This window comes from Rana temporaria, chromosome 4 (genome assembly GCF_905171775.1).
Source record: "Rana temporaria chromosome 4, aRanTem1.1, whole genome shotgun sequence".
Lineage (NCBI taxonomy): Eukaryota > Metazoa > Chordata > Amphibia > Anura > Ranidae > Rana > Rana temporaria.
Window position 1 is genome coordinate 14,974,878 of NC_053492.1, and position 14,949 is coordinate 14,989,826.

General features: G+C 55.4%; 1 protein-coding gene across 1 annotated transcript; it reads right to left on the bottom strand.

Annotated features, from left to right (window-relative positions):
- Window positions 1-1,507: 1,507 nt before the first annotated feature.
- ATRAID (all-trans retinoic acid induced differentiation factor) lies at window positions 1,508-12,944 on the bottom strand. Its single transcript, XM_040348005.1, has 7 exons — window positions 12,789-12,944; window positions 8,418-8,542; window positions 8,263-8,334; window positions 8,109-8,180; window positions 7,521-7,642; window positions 7,234-7,334; window positions 1,508-1,996 (listed from the first exon to the last, which is right to left on the bottom strand). The coding sequence occupies exons 1-7, from the start codon at window positions 12,876-12,878 to the stop codon at window positions 1,892-1,894; spliced, it is 687 nt and encodes a 228-aa protein (XP_040203939.1). The 5' UTR covers window positions 12,879-12,944; the 3' UTR covers window positions 1,508-1,891.
- Between the last annotated feature and the right edge of the window lie 2,005 nt (window positions 12,945-14,949).

Below are 14,949 nucleotides of genomic sequence, written 5' to 3' on the forward strand. Positions count from 1 at the left end.
CACCCAACTTCTTCTACTTAAAAATGACGGCCAAATGGCGGGAGTATTGTTGTTCTGGGGGGGTTATAGGATGTCCTCCCAGGATTGGGACGCAATCATTGACAAAAGTATTATAATAAATCCGATAAAAAAAAAAAAAGAGATTGATTCCAAGTATTTCTTCATTTCCATCCATAAAAATAAAACATTAAAATTTACATTCTATACAAAATTTCAAATATTTCTCCCTCTGATCATGAAGGTCCTGGTAACAAAGCAAAACTGAGACACGGGGGGGAATACAGAATACAGTACGGCTGTGCATGGTAGCCAATCAGCTTCCAGGTTTTATTGTCAAAGCTTAATTGAACAAGCTGGAGCTAGAAGCTGATTGGTTACCATGTTGAGCTGCACTGTATTCTGTGTGCTCCAGTTTTAGGAAAATCTTCCCCACAGGAGTTCCACTTTAATGTTCAACAGTTTACACCTCCCTGTTTTTTGCACAGTTTTGTCCCTGGCACAGAGAGTATGAGCCAGGCAGTGACCAGGTTCCTGTAATGCAGGGCTCGACAAATCACGGTCGCCATGGCGACTAGAAATAGTGTCCTGGCGACTTGGCTTGGAAGGTGGGGAAAAAAAAAAACTTTTTTTTTTGTGAGCTGGCGCCATCTGGTGGTGGCCGTTGGTATTACAAGTTAAGCATTACACGTTAAACAGCAATTCTAATGTCATTTTTCTCAATTTTTCTCTATTTTCACTGCCATCTTCTTCCCTCCAATTAGAACCCCCAAACATTATATATATTTTTTATCCTAACACCCTAGAGAATAAAATGGCGATCGTTGCAATACTTTCTGTCACGCCGTATTTGCGCAGCGGTCTTACAAGCGCACTTTTTTGGGAAAACAATACACTTTTTTAAATTAAAAAAACAGTAAAATTATCCCCATTTTTTTTTATATTTTGAAAGATAATGTTACGCCGAGTAAATTCATACCCAACATGTCGCGCTTCAAAATTGCGTCCGCTCGTGGAATGCCTACAAACTTGTACCCTTTAAAATCTTCATAGGCGACGTTTAAAAAAAAAATCTACATGTTGCATGTTTTGAGTTACAGAAGAGGTCTAGGGCTAGAATTATTGCTCTCGCTCTACCAATCGCGGCGATACCTCACGTGTGGTTTGAACACCGTTTACATATGCCGGCGCTGCTCACGTATGTGTTCGCTTCTGCGCGCGAGCTCGTCGGGACGGGGCGCGTTTTCTGGCTCCTAACTTTTTTACCTGGCTCCTAGATTCCAAGCAAATTTGTCAAACCCTGCTGTAATGTATGTAGTGTTGTCCTTTGCACAGAGCTGGACTGACAGTCCCAGCCAGGCAGTGACCACCCTCCCATAAAACGTACATAACAGCGGGAGAGGGGGCACCGGCCAGGCGGTGACTACATTCCTGGAATGTATACATTTATTTGTAACTGCCACAGAGCTGGACTGACAGTACCAGCCAGGTATGAACGTCACTGGGTTCCGGGGCTTTGCGAGTCCTATAGGATGAGCGCCCCACCCGTAACAAACTTGTCTTTAGACAGGGAAGGGCGGCCATATATAAATTGAGGATAAAACAGAGAAAAGTACAGCAGAGGAGAATATATGAGAAAACAAAGGCCCCGCCCCCTACACCATCCACCAAACATTGATATATATCCATAGAGAAAACCCCGTCCTGCACTGAGGAGCTCAACAATCCCCGAACAGTCATGAAAAGGGGTCCTTGTGGGCTGTCCTTAGGGTGCGTGCGATGGACCAACACCAATCCTCATCTCCCGCCGTCTGAGCTGTTCTATAGATTTTCAGGTAGGTCGTTCTGATTGGAGGCGTGTAAACATGTCCTCCTCCCATCAGCCAGACTCCGCCTACAGACTCTTCACCTTCTTCCTCTGAGTGCACCACAGCAGGATGGACAGAGTGACGGTGACGGAGGACAGGATCCCGAAAAACATGAGTGTGGGGAAGGAGCCCTGTGGGGAGAACAAGCGTTAGATTCCAAATGAAACTTCCCAACACCCCTTTCATGCATTCCCCGCAAAAGTATAAAACCCGTAAAGAACATACAAAAACCCCCCCCCTCTTTCTGAGAACCATACAGGGGCCCCTCCCCGTGCCTTGGAAGCGGAGAGAACATACAGGGGCCCCCTGCCTGGGAAGCGGAGAGAACATACAGGGGCCCCTCCCTCTGCCTGGGAAGCGGAGAGAACATACAGGGGCCCCCTGCCTGGGAAGCGGAGAGAACATACAGGGGCCCCCTGCCTGGGAAGCGGAGAGAACATACAGGGGCCCCCTGCCTGGGAAGCGGAGAGAACATACAGGGGCCCCCTGCCTGGGAAGCGGAGAGAACATACAGGGGCCTCTGCCTGGGAAGCGGAGAGAACATACAGGGCCCCCCTCCCTCTGCCTGGGAAGCGTAGAGAACGTACAGGGCCCCCCTCCCTCTGCCTGGGAAGCGTAGAGAACATACAGGGGACCCCCTCCCTCTGCCTGGGAAGCGTAGAGAACATACAGGGGACCCCCTCCCTCTGCCTGGGAAGCGTAGAGAACGTACAGGGCCCCCCTCCCTCTGCCTGGGAAGCGTAGAGAACATACAGGGGACCCTCTGCCTGGGAAGCGTAGAGAACCATACAGGGACCCCCTCCCTCCGCCTGGGAAGCGTAGAGAACATACAGGGACCCCCTCCCTCCGCCTGGGAAGCGTAGAGAACATACAGGGACCCCCTCCCTCCGCCTGGGAAGCGTAGAGAACATACAGGGACCCCCTCCCTCCGCCTGGGAAGCGTAGAGAACATACAAGACCCCCCCTCTTACTGAGAACCATACAGGGGCCCCTCCCTCCGCCTGGGAAGCGTAGAGAACATACAGGGGCCCCCTCCCTCCGCCTGGGAAGCGTAGAGAACATACAGGGGCCCCCTCCCTCCGCCTGGGAAGCGTAGAGAACATACAGGGGCCCCTCCCTCTGCCTGGGAAGCGCAGAGAACATACAGGGGCCCCTCCCTCTGCCTGGGAAGCGCAGAGAACACACAGGGGCCCCTCCCTCTGCCTGGGAAGCGTAGAGAACGTACAGGGGCCCCTCTCTCTGCCTGGGAAGCGTAGAGAACGTACAGGGCCCCCCTCCCTCTGCCTGGGAAGCGTAGAGAATGTACAGGGGCCCCCTCCCTCTGCCTGGGAACCGTAGAGAACGTACAGGGGCCCCTCTCTCTGCCTGGGAAGCGTAGAGAACATACAGGGGCCCCTCCCTCTGCCTGGGAAGCGTAGAGAACATACAGGGGCCCCTCCCTCTGCCTGGGAAGCGGAGAGAACACACAGGGGCCCCTCCCTCTGCCTGGGAAGCGTAGAGAACACACAGGGGCCCCTCCCTCTGCCTGGGAAGCGTAGAGAACATACAGGGACCCTTCCCTCTGCCTGGGAACCATAGAGAACATACAGGGGCCCCCTGCCTGGGAAGCGTAGAGAACATACAGGGGCCCCCTGCCTGGGAAGCGTAGAGAACATACAGGGGCCCCCTGCCTGGGAAGCGTAGAGAACATACAGGGGCCCCCTGCCTGGGAAGCGTAGAGAACATACAGGGGCCCCCTGCCTGGGAAGCGTAGAGAACATACAGGGGCCCTCTGCCTGGGAAGCGTAGAGAACATACAGGGGCCCCCTGCCTGGGAAGCGTAGAGAACATACAGGGGCCCCCTGCCTGGGAAGCGTAGAGAACATACAGGGGCCCCCTGCCTGGGAAGCGTAGAGAACATACAGGGGCCCCCTGCCTGGGAAGCGTAGAGAACATACAGGGGCCCCCTGCCTGGGAACATACAGGGACCATACAGGACCCCTCCCTCCCTCTGCCTGGGAAGCGTAGAGAACATACAGGGGCCCCCTGCCTGGGAAGCGTAGAGAACATACAGGGGCCCCCTGCCTGGGAAGCGTAGAGAACATACAGGGGCCCCTCCCTCTGCCTGGGAAGCGTAGAGAACATACAGGGGCCCCTCCCTCTGCCTGGGAAGCGTAGAGAACATACAGGGGCCCCTCCCTCTGCCTGGGAAGCGTAGAGAACATACAGGGGCCCCTCCCTCTGCCTGGGAAGCGTAGAGAACATACAGGGGCCCCTCCCTCTGCCTGGGAAGCGTAGAGAACATACAGGGGAAGCTGGGAAGCTGGCAACTCTGGGGGAAAAGAGAGGAGAAGATCGATCCAGAGCATCATGGAGAAGATCGCCACCAGAGAGGAATGACTACACATGCAAGGGAACCCGAAACTTAGCCAGTATGAAGATGGTGAACCAGAACCCATCAATGGTGGAATCATAAGAAACTCCCAACGGGTGAGACGGACACACAGCCTAAAGTAGTCAGGTCATTGGGAAGAGCCCCCAGGAAGGACAGGCCCTAAAAAAGAAGCATGGTCAACTACGGAAGGTCCAAAGACTAAACATTCTAAACCCCTACCTGTCTAGCCAGACAACCAACCTCATTAGTGAGGTACAAGTACAGCTCAGCATCTCAAGTACATGACAAGACCCCTGAGCCTACCAGAGGACTCAAGAGTCAGATCAACATGATAGAAAGAAGACACCAGCACAAGGGTAGGCAGGAACACAAATTAGGTCTCATCCCCAGGCTGGTCAGATGGATCCCTGAAAAGACACAAACCAAACACCTCTTCCTGGAGAGAAGAAGGCAATGCAACACCTAAATGGGGTCTACCAGAGTCTGAAACAGGAAACTTGGTCATGGCGGGGTCCTCCAACATGGAGGGAACAAACAACAGTTCCATGGATGGAGGTAGCCCAGTAAGTGGCATGCCTCAAGAATAGGAAGACTACCCCAGTCGCCTGAGGAGGCCCCTTGTGACCCTCAGCCCATTCACTGACCCCTCCTATTCCCCCTCTGTCCATTCACAGACCCAGCCCATTCACTGACCCCTCCTATTCCCCCTCTGTCCATTCACAGACCCAGCCCATTCACTGACCCCTCCTATTCCCCCTCTGTCCATTCACACCCCCAGCCCATTCACTGACCCCTCCTATTCCCCCCCTGTCCATTCACAGACCCAGCCCATTCACTGACCCCTCCTATTCCCCCCCTGTACATTCACAGACCCAGCCCATTCACTGACCCCTCCTATTCCCCCTCTGTCCATTCACAGACCCAGCCCATTCACTGACCCCTCCTATTCCCCCTCTGTCCATTCACAGACCCAGCCCATTCACTGACCCCTCCTATTCCCCCCCTGTCCATTCACAGACCCAGCCCATTCACTGACCCCTCCTATTCCCCCCCTGTCCATTCACAGACCCTGCCCGTTCCCCCCCCTCCTCTGTCCATTCACAGACCCTGCCCATTTCCCTCCCCCCTCCTCTGTCCATTCACAGACCCAGCCCATTCACTGACCCCTCCTATTCCCCCCCTGTCCATTCACAGACCCTGCCCGTTCCCCCCCCCTCCTCTGTCCATTCACAGACCCTGCCCATTTCCCTCCCCCCTCCTCTGTCCATTCACAGACCCTGCCCGTTCCCCCCCCCTCCTCTGTCCATTCACAGACCCTGCCCATTTCCCTCCCCCCTCCTCTGTCCATTCACAGACCCTGCCCATTTCCCCCCCCCCTCCTCTGTCCATTCACAGACCCTGCCCATACCCTCCCCCCCCCTGTCCATTCACAGACCCTGCCCATTCCCCCCCCCCCCTCCTCTGTCCATTCACAGACCCTGCCCATTCCCCCCCCCCCCCTGTCCATTCACAGACCCTGCCCCTTTCCCCCCCCCCTCCTCTGTCCATTCACAGACCCTGCCCATTCCCCCCCCCCCTCCTCTGTCCATTCACAGACCCTGCCCATTTCCCCCCCCCCTCCTCTGTCCATTCACAGACCCTGCCCATTCCCCTGTCCATTCACAAACCCTGCCCATTCCCCCCCCCCTCCTCCTCTGTCCATTCACAGACCCTGCCCATTTCCCCCCCCCCCCTCCTCTGTCCATTCACAGACCCTGCCCATTTCCCTCTGTCCATTCACAGACCCTGCCCATTTTCCCCCCCCCCTCCTCTGTCCATTCACAGACCCTGCCCCTTCCCCCCCCCCCCTCCTCTGTCCATTCACAGACCCTGCCCATTTCCCCCCCCCCTCCTCTGTCCATTCACAGACCCTGCCCATTTCCCCCCCCCTCCTCTGTCCATTCACAGACCCTGCCCATTTCCCCCCCCCCTCCTCTGTCCATTCACAGACCCTGCCCATTTCCCCCCCCCCCTCCTCTGTCCATTCACAGACCCTGCCCATTTCCCCCACCCTCCTCTGTCCATTCACAGACCCTGCCCATTTCCCCCCCCCTCCTCTGTCCATTCACAGACCCTGCCCATTTCCCCCCCCCCCCCTCCTCTGTCCATTCACAGACCCTGCCCATTTCCCCCCCCCTCCTCTGTCCATTCACAGACCCTGCCCATTTCCCCCACCCTCCTCTGTTCATTCACAGACCCTGCCCATTTCCCCCCCCCTCCTCTGTCCATTCACAGACCCTGCCCATTTCCCCCCCCCTCCTCTGTCCATTCACAGACCCTGCCCATTTCCCCCACCCTCCTCTGTCCATTCACATACCCTGCCCATTTTCCCCCCCTCTGTCCATTCACAGACCCTGCCCATTTCCCCCCCCCTCCTCTGTCCATTCACAGACCCTGCCCATTTCCCCCCCCCTCCTCTGTCCATTCACAGACCCTGCCCATTTCCCCCACCCTCCTCTGTCCATTCACAGACCCTGCCCATTTCCCCCACCCTCCTCTGTCCATTCACAGACCCTGCCCATTTCCCCCACCCTCCTCTGTCCATTCACAGACCCTGCCCATTCCCCCCCCCTGTCTATTCCCCCTTGTGACTCTCAGCCCATTCACAGGCCCCTCCCACTTCCCCTTTTGATTCACAGCCTATTCAGAGGCCCTGCCCACTTCCCCTCCAAAATCGAAAGCCAGTCACAGACCTCACCCATTTCCCTACTGATTCTAATACTATTCACAGGCCCCACCCATTTCCACTCCCAATTCCAAGACCATTATTAGGCGCTGCCCATTCCCTTCCTCTCACCCCCATTCACAGGCCCTGCCCACTTCCCCCTCTTAATTCACTGCCTGTTCACATGCTCCACCCATTCCCCCATTCCCTTTCTGACCCAGTTCCTTCAGAGGCCGCTCCCATTCCCACAACCTGTTCATAGGCCCCACCCATGCACAGCCCCGACTCACCTCTCTCATACATTTGTAGCCAGTGAATCCGGCAGCACAGACGCACTGCGTGTATCCCGGACCATCGGGAGCGCACAGGGAGTTCTCTGGGCACAGCACCGCTACGAGGAGACAAGCATACATATATGTTGTTAAGTAACATGAGACAAGACACACCCCTTTCTTCCATATATATTATGATTAACATGAGCCCCGCCCCTCTTACCATATATGCCGTCTATGAGACCAGCCTGCCCCCTCCTGTTATATATGTCCATTATAAAAGACCAGCCTGCCCCAGGACTCACCCAAATCTCCAGTGACGTTACAGGTACTCTGCTGATCCTGGCAGATCCAGCCATCCGATCTTCTCTCCACATTACCCCAGGACTCATTACCTCCGGGGCAACTGATGTTCACTGGCAGAGCTCTGATGGGGAGAAAATACGTAAATATATGGCGCAATAACAGGGTGAGCCACAAAGACGGCACAGAGGAGGGGAGTGGGAGGCTGAGCAACAAAGACGGCACAGAGGAGGGGAGGGGAGGCTGAGCAACAAAGATGGCACAGAGGAGGGGAGTGGGAGGCTGAGCTACAAAGACGGCACAAAGGAGGGAGGGGGGCTGAGCAACAAACAAAGATGGCACAAAGGAGGGAGGGGGGCTGAGCTACAAAGACGGCACAAAGGAGAGAGGGGGGCTGAGCAACAAACAAAGATGGCACAAAGGAGGGGGGGGGGGGGGCTGAGCAACAAACGAAGATGGCACAAAGGAGGGGGGGGGGGGCTGAGCAACAAATACAGCAAAGAGGAGGGGGGGGGGGGGGAGGACACAGAGGAGGGAGGCGGGCTAGAAAACACACACCGCAGAGGACAGAGCTGAGCTCTAACACTCACAGATAGCGCAGGCCTGTCAGTCCCTGGAAGAAGTCCTGGCGCAGCTCCTGCAGAGGATTCTGGGAAAGGTCCCTGTGGAGAGCACACAGTATGAGTAAAGGGTACACAGCACTCTTTGCAGATCACAATTAAAGCCCCGCCCTCCACGACTCACATGACAGCGATTGCGGCGGTAAGGTGGAGCCCGGAGTCCAGGCTGGAGATGGAGCAGTTCCAGAGATCCAGTCTGCAGGAAGAAGAGATAATAAAGGATTAGATCCTGTTCTACTCACTATAACTTTCCCAGCCCCCATCAAATAGGGTGCATACCCAATAATATTGCCTCCTGGAGGCTTTACACAGCAGCGACCCACAACTTCCGCCTCAGGGGTTCCTGTGCATAGACGGGCCACTTCTGATCCGTTGCGTAGGCTCCCTGGGCACTGGCTGCAGATCTGGGGGGAGAAAGGAGGGTCAGCGGTCAGTGTATAGAGACCATATATCACATCACTCCCAGTTGAGGATGAATCTCTCCAATGGGGGCACAGGCAGCAATATAAAAGGGGGGGGGGGAGGGGGACGGACACACTGGTGGAAGGGAGAGGGGGGGGGAGAGACACACTGGTGGAAGGGAGAGGGGGGGGGAGAGACACACTGGTGGAAGGGAGAGGGGGGGGGAGAGACACACTGGTGGAAGGGAGAGGGGGGGGGGGAGAGACACACTGGTGGAAGGGAGAGGGGGGGGGAGAGACACACTGGTGGAAGGGAGAGGGGGGGGGAGAGACACACACTGGTGGAAGGGAGAGGGGGGGGGAGAGACACACACTGGTGGAAGGGAGAGGGGGGGGGAGAGACACACACTGGTGGAAGGGAGAGGGGGGGGGGAGAGACACACACTGGTGGAAGGGAGAGGGGGGGGGGGGAGACACACACTGGTGGAAGGGAGAGGGGGGGGGGGAGACACACACTGGTGGAAGGGAGAGGGGGGGGGGAGACACACACTGGTGGAAGGGAGAGGGGGGGGGGGACACACACTGGTGGAAGGGAGAGGGGGGGAGACACACACTGGTGGAAGGGAGAGGGGGGGAGACACACACTGGTGGAAGGGAGAGGGGGGGAGACACACACTGGTGGAAGGGAGAGGGGGGGAGACACACACTGGTGGAAGGGAGAGGGGGGGGAGACACACTGGTGGAAGGGAGAGGGGGGGGAGACACACTGGTGGAAGGGAGAGGGGGGGGGAGACACACTGGTGGAAGGGAGAGGGGGGGGGAGACACACTGGTGGAAGGGAGAGGGGGGGGAGACACACTGGTGGAAGGGAGAGGGGGGGAGACACACTGGTGGAAGGGAGAGGGGGGGGGAGACACACTGGTGGAAGGGAGAGGGGGGGGGGGAGACACACTGGTGGAAGGGAGAGGGGGGGGGAGACACACACTGGTGGAAGGGAGAGGGGGGGGGAGACACACACTGGTGGAAGGGAGAGGGGGGGGAGACACACTGGTGGAAGGGAGAGGGGGGGGAGACACACTGGTGGAAGGGAGAGGGGGGGGGGACACACTGGTGGAAGGGAGAGGGGGGGGAGACACACTGGTGGAAGGGAGAGGGGGGGGAGACACACTGGTGGAAGGGAGAGGGGGGGGAGACACACTGGTGGAAGGGAGAGGGGGGGGGAGACACACTGGTGGAAGGGAGAGGGGGGGAGACACACTGGTGGAAGGGAGAGGGGGGAGACACACTGGTGGAAGGGAGAGGGGGGGGGAGACACACTGGTGGAAGGGAGAGGGGGGGGGAGACACACTGGTGGAAGGGAGAGGGGGGGGGAGACACACTGGTGGAAGGGAGAGGGGGGGGAGACACACTGGTGGAAGGGAGAGGGGGGGGGAGACACACTGGTGGAAGGGAGAGGGGGGGGGAGACACACTGGTGGAAGGGAGAGGGGGGGGGAGACACACTGGTGGAAGGGAGAGGGGGGGGGAGACACACTGGTGGAAGGGAGAGGGGGGGGAGACACACTGGTGGAAGGGAGAGGGGGGGGGGAGACACACTGGTGGAAGGGAGAGGGGGGGGGGAGACACACTGGTGGAAGGGAGAGGGGGGGGGAGACACACTGGTGGAAGGGAGAGGGGGGGGGAGACACACTGGTGGAAGGGAGAGGGGGGGGAGACACACTGGTGGAAGGGAGAGGGGGGGAGAGACACACACTGGTGGAAGGGAGAGGGGGGGAGAGACACACACTGGTGGAAGGGAGAGGGGGGGAGAGACACACACTGGTGGAAGGGAGAGGGGGGGAGAGACACACACTGGTGGAAGGGAGAGGGGGGGAGAGACACACACTGGTGGAAGGGAGAGGGGGGGAGAGACACACACTGGTGGAAGGGAGAGGGGGGGAGAGACACACACTGGTGGAAGGGAGAGGGGGGGAGAGACACACACTGGTGGAAGGGAGAGGGGGGGAGAGACACACACTGGTGGAAGGGAGAGGGGGGGAGAGACACACACTGGTGGAAGGGAGAGGGGGGGGGAGACACACACTGGTGGAAGGGAGAGGGGGGGAGAGACACACACTGGTGGAAGGGAGAGGGGGGGAGAGACACACACTGGTGGAAGGGAGAGGGGGGGAGAGACACACACTGGTGGAAGGGAGAGGGGGGGAGAGACACACACTGGTGGAAGGGAGAGGGGGGGAGAGACACACACTGGTGGAAGGGAGAGGGGGGGAGAGACACACACTGGTGGAAGGGAGAGGGGGGGAGAGACACACACACTGGTGGAAGGGAGAGGGGGGGAGAGACACACACACTGGTGGAAGGGAGAGGGGGGGGAGACACACACTGGTGGAAGGGAGAGGGGGGGGAGACACACTGGTGGAAGGGAGAGGGGGGGAGAGACACACACTGGTGGAAGGGAGAGCGGGGGGTGGAGACACACTGGTGGAAGGGAGAGGGGGGGAGAGACACACACTGGTGGAAGGGAGAGGGGGGGGGAGAGACACACACTGGTGGGAGAGGGGGGGGGAGAGACACACACTGGTGGAAGGGAGAGGGGGGGGAGAGACACACACTGGTGGAAGGGAGAGGGGGGGAGAGACACACACTGGTGGAAGGGAGAGGGGGGGAGAGACACACACTGGTGGAAGGGAGAGGGGGGGAGACACACACTGGTGGAAGGGAGAGGGGGGGGGGGAGACACACACTGGTGGAAGGGAGAGGGGGGGGAGACACACTGGTGGAAGGGAGAGGGGGGGGGAGACACACTGGTGGAAGGGAGAGGGGGGGGGAGACACACTGGTGGAAGGGAGAGGGGGGGGGGGAGACACACTGGTGGAAGGGAGAGGGGGGGGGAGACACACTGGTGGAAGGGAGAGGGGGGGGAGACACACTGGTGGAAGGGAGAGGGGGGGGAGACACACTGGTGGAAGGGAGAGGGGGGGAGACACACTGGTGGAAGGGAGAGGGGGGGGGAGACACACTGGTGGAAGGGAGAGGGGGGGGAGACACTGGTGGAAGGGAGAGGGGGGGGAGACACACACTGGTGGAAGGGAGAGGGGGGGGGACACACTGGTGGAAGGGAGAGGGGGGGGAGACACACTGGTGGAAGGGAGAGGGGGGGGAGACACACTGGTGGAAGGGAGAGGGGGGGGGGAGACACACTGGTGGAAGGGAGAGGGGGGGGAGACACACTGGTGGAAGGGAGAGGGGGGGGGGGAGACACACTGGTGGAAGGGAGAGGGGGGGGGAGACACACTGGTGGAAGGGAGAGGGGGGGGGGGAGACACACTGGTGGAAGGGAGAGGGGGGGGAGACACTGGTGGAAGGGAGAGGGGGGGGAGACACACACTGGTGGAAGGGAGAGGGGGGGGGACACACTGGTGGAAGGGAGAGGGGGGGGGACACACTGGTGGAAGGGAGAGGGGGGGGAGACACACTGGTGGAAGGGAGAGGGGGGGGAGACACACTGGTGGAAGGGAGAGGGGGGGGGGAGACACACTGGTGGAAGGGAGAGGGGGGGGGAGACACACTGGTGGAAGGGAGAGGGGGGGGGGAGACACACTGGTGGAAGGGAGAGGGGGGGGAGACACTGGTGGAAGGGAGAGGGGGGGGAGACACACACTGGTGGAAGGGAGAGGGGGGGGGACACACTGGTGGAAGGGAGAGGGGGGGGAGAGACACACACTGGTGGAAGGGAGAGGGGGGGGGAGACACACTGGTGGAAGGGAGAGGGGGGGGGAGACACACTGGTGGAAGGGAGAGGGGGGGGAGACACTGGGGGAAGGGAGAGGGGGGGGAGACACACACTGGTGGAAGGGAGAGGGGGGGGGACACACTGGTGGAAGGGAGAGGGGGGGGAGACACACTGGTGGAAGGGAGAGGGGGGGGAGACACACTGGTGGAAGGGAGAGGGGGGGGGGGGAGACACACTGGTGGAAGGGAGAGGGGGCGTTTTATGAAATGAATACTCCTCCCTCCTCTGTGTATTATACAGAATGAGTATATCACCAACAGTATGTGTGGCGTTGTACAATGTAGACAGTCCAGGTACCATAGTAGAGCTGTAATCCTGGGAGCTGATTTTTTTATATACACACAATATACATGTCTGCTCTGTATGAGATATAATAGAGATCATTCCCTGGTGAGGGGAACATTCTACATCCCATAATGACATCCCCTCCCCCAACATATAAGTATCACAGACTGACCTCCACCTCCTCCTGAGCCCGGATCATCAGCACACAACTCATCAGCACACAACTCATCACCAACACCGAACACAGCACCGCCATCTTCATCCTCACCACCGGTCATGTGATCACTGGGGGAGGTCAGCTGACCGGAAAAGGAAATATCACCACCGGTCATGTGATGACTGAATGACAGCTGACTAGACCCGTCAGAATTGGTAACGGAAGTGACGTCCCGTCGCCGCCATCTTGCTATACCCCGTACTCCTCCACAGTAATAATACACTGAGAAGGGGGCAAGCGGACATCTTGTTACACCCACCGGAGTTTTGTATTCCACAGTTATTTTTAACACAAAACGGAGCCTAAATGCTTAAATACAGTATTTGGAAATCAGACGGACTGTTTACATGTTGAATTTTAAAATCAGAGGTGTTCTGTCACATTAGCAAACCTGGGAGGTCAGCAGGTTTGCCGCTACTTTCAAATTTTAACATCTAAACAGTCTGTCGGATTTTTTATTACTGGATTTAGGCACATAGGCTCCGTCTCCTGTTAAAAATTAACTGTGGAATGCGAAACTCCGGTGGGTGTAACAAGATGTCCGCTTGCCCCCTTCTCAGTGTATCCTTACTGTAGCGGAGTGCGGGGTGTAGCAAGATGGCGGCGCTGAAACGTCACTTTCGTTACCAATTCAGACCGGGTCGCCATATCCGACGGAACATAGCTACCGCCGCCATCTTTCCGGAGACCAACCGAGAGACATCCTCTTTAATCGCTCTGCACACCTCCCCACAGGGACAGCTTCCCCCAACAATGCCATTTCTAAGGCTGGGAAATCCATCATTGTCAGAAGGAGACTAGTAGAGGGGGGAAGGGATGTTAAAGGAAAGAGGACTTCCTGTTCTGGTGACAACAATGTATGAGGAAGAGGTCAGAGCCATCCGGTGTCACCAGAACAGGAAGTGAGAAGAGAAAGGCGACTTCGGTGTTTTCTCTGCAGTTCAGATTTAGGCTTTGTGACCGAAAAACACAAACACTGGGGTGCATTTCCACCCGTCTGTGTGCTCCTCCTATTCCTCTATTACAGTACAACTAAAGGCAACGCTAGAGGAGAGGAGAGGGGTTAGAACCCCCGTCAGCTGTTGTTGCTGTCTGTGTCCCCGTAAGGGAGATTCTTTGGCATTCTATTTTATTATATGGTATTCCATTCCATGGTATTCTATTCTATTTTATTATATGGTATTCCATTCCATGGTATTCTATTCTATTTTATTATATGGTATTCAATTCCATGGTATTCTATTTTATTATACGGTATTCAATTCTATGGTATTCTATTCTATTTTATTATACAGCATTCAATTCTATGGTATTCTATTCTATTTTATTATACAGCATTCAATTCTATGGTATTCTATTTTATTATATGGTATTCAATTCTATGGTATTCTATTCTATTTTATTATACGGCATTCAATTCTATGGTATTCTATTTTATTATACAGCATTCAATTCTATGGTATTCTATTTTATTATATGGTATTCAATTCTATGGTATTCTATTCTATTTTATTATACGGCATTCAATTCTATGGTATTCTATTCTATTTTATTATACAGCATTCAATTCTATGGTATTCTATTCTATTTTATTATATGGTATTCCATTCTATGGTATTCTATTCTATTTTATTATATGGTATTCCATTCTATGGTATTCTATTTTATTATACGGCATTCAATTCTATGGTATTCTATTCTATTTTATTATACAGTATTCAATTCTATTTTATTCTTTAGTATTCTATGGTATTTTATTCTATTTTAATATATGGTATTCTATTCTATGGTATTGTATTATATGGCATTCTATTATATTTTATTATATGGTATTCCATTCTATGGTATTCAATTCTATTTTATTATATGGCATTCTATTCTATTTTATTATATGGTATTCTATTTATACAATTCTATTCTATTCTATGGTATTCTATTATATTTTAGTAAATGGCAGTCTGTTCTATTATATGGTATTCTATTTAATATACGGTATTCTCTTCTATGCAATTCTAGTCTATTTTATGGTATTCTATTTTATTTTTCAATTCTATTCTATGTTATTTTCTTTTTTATAATCTATTTAAGATTCATTGAAATCCGTTACTATTGTGAT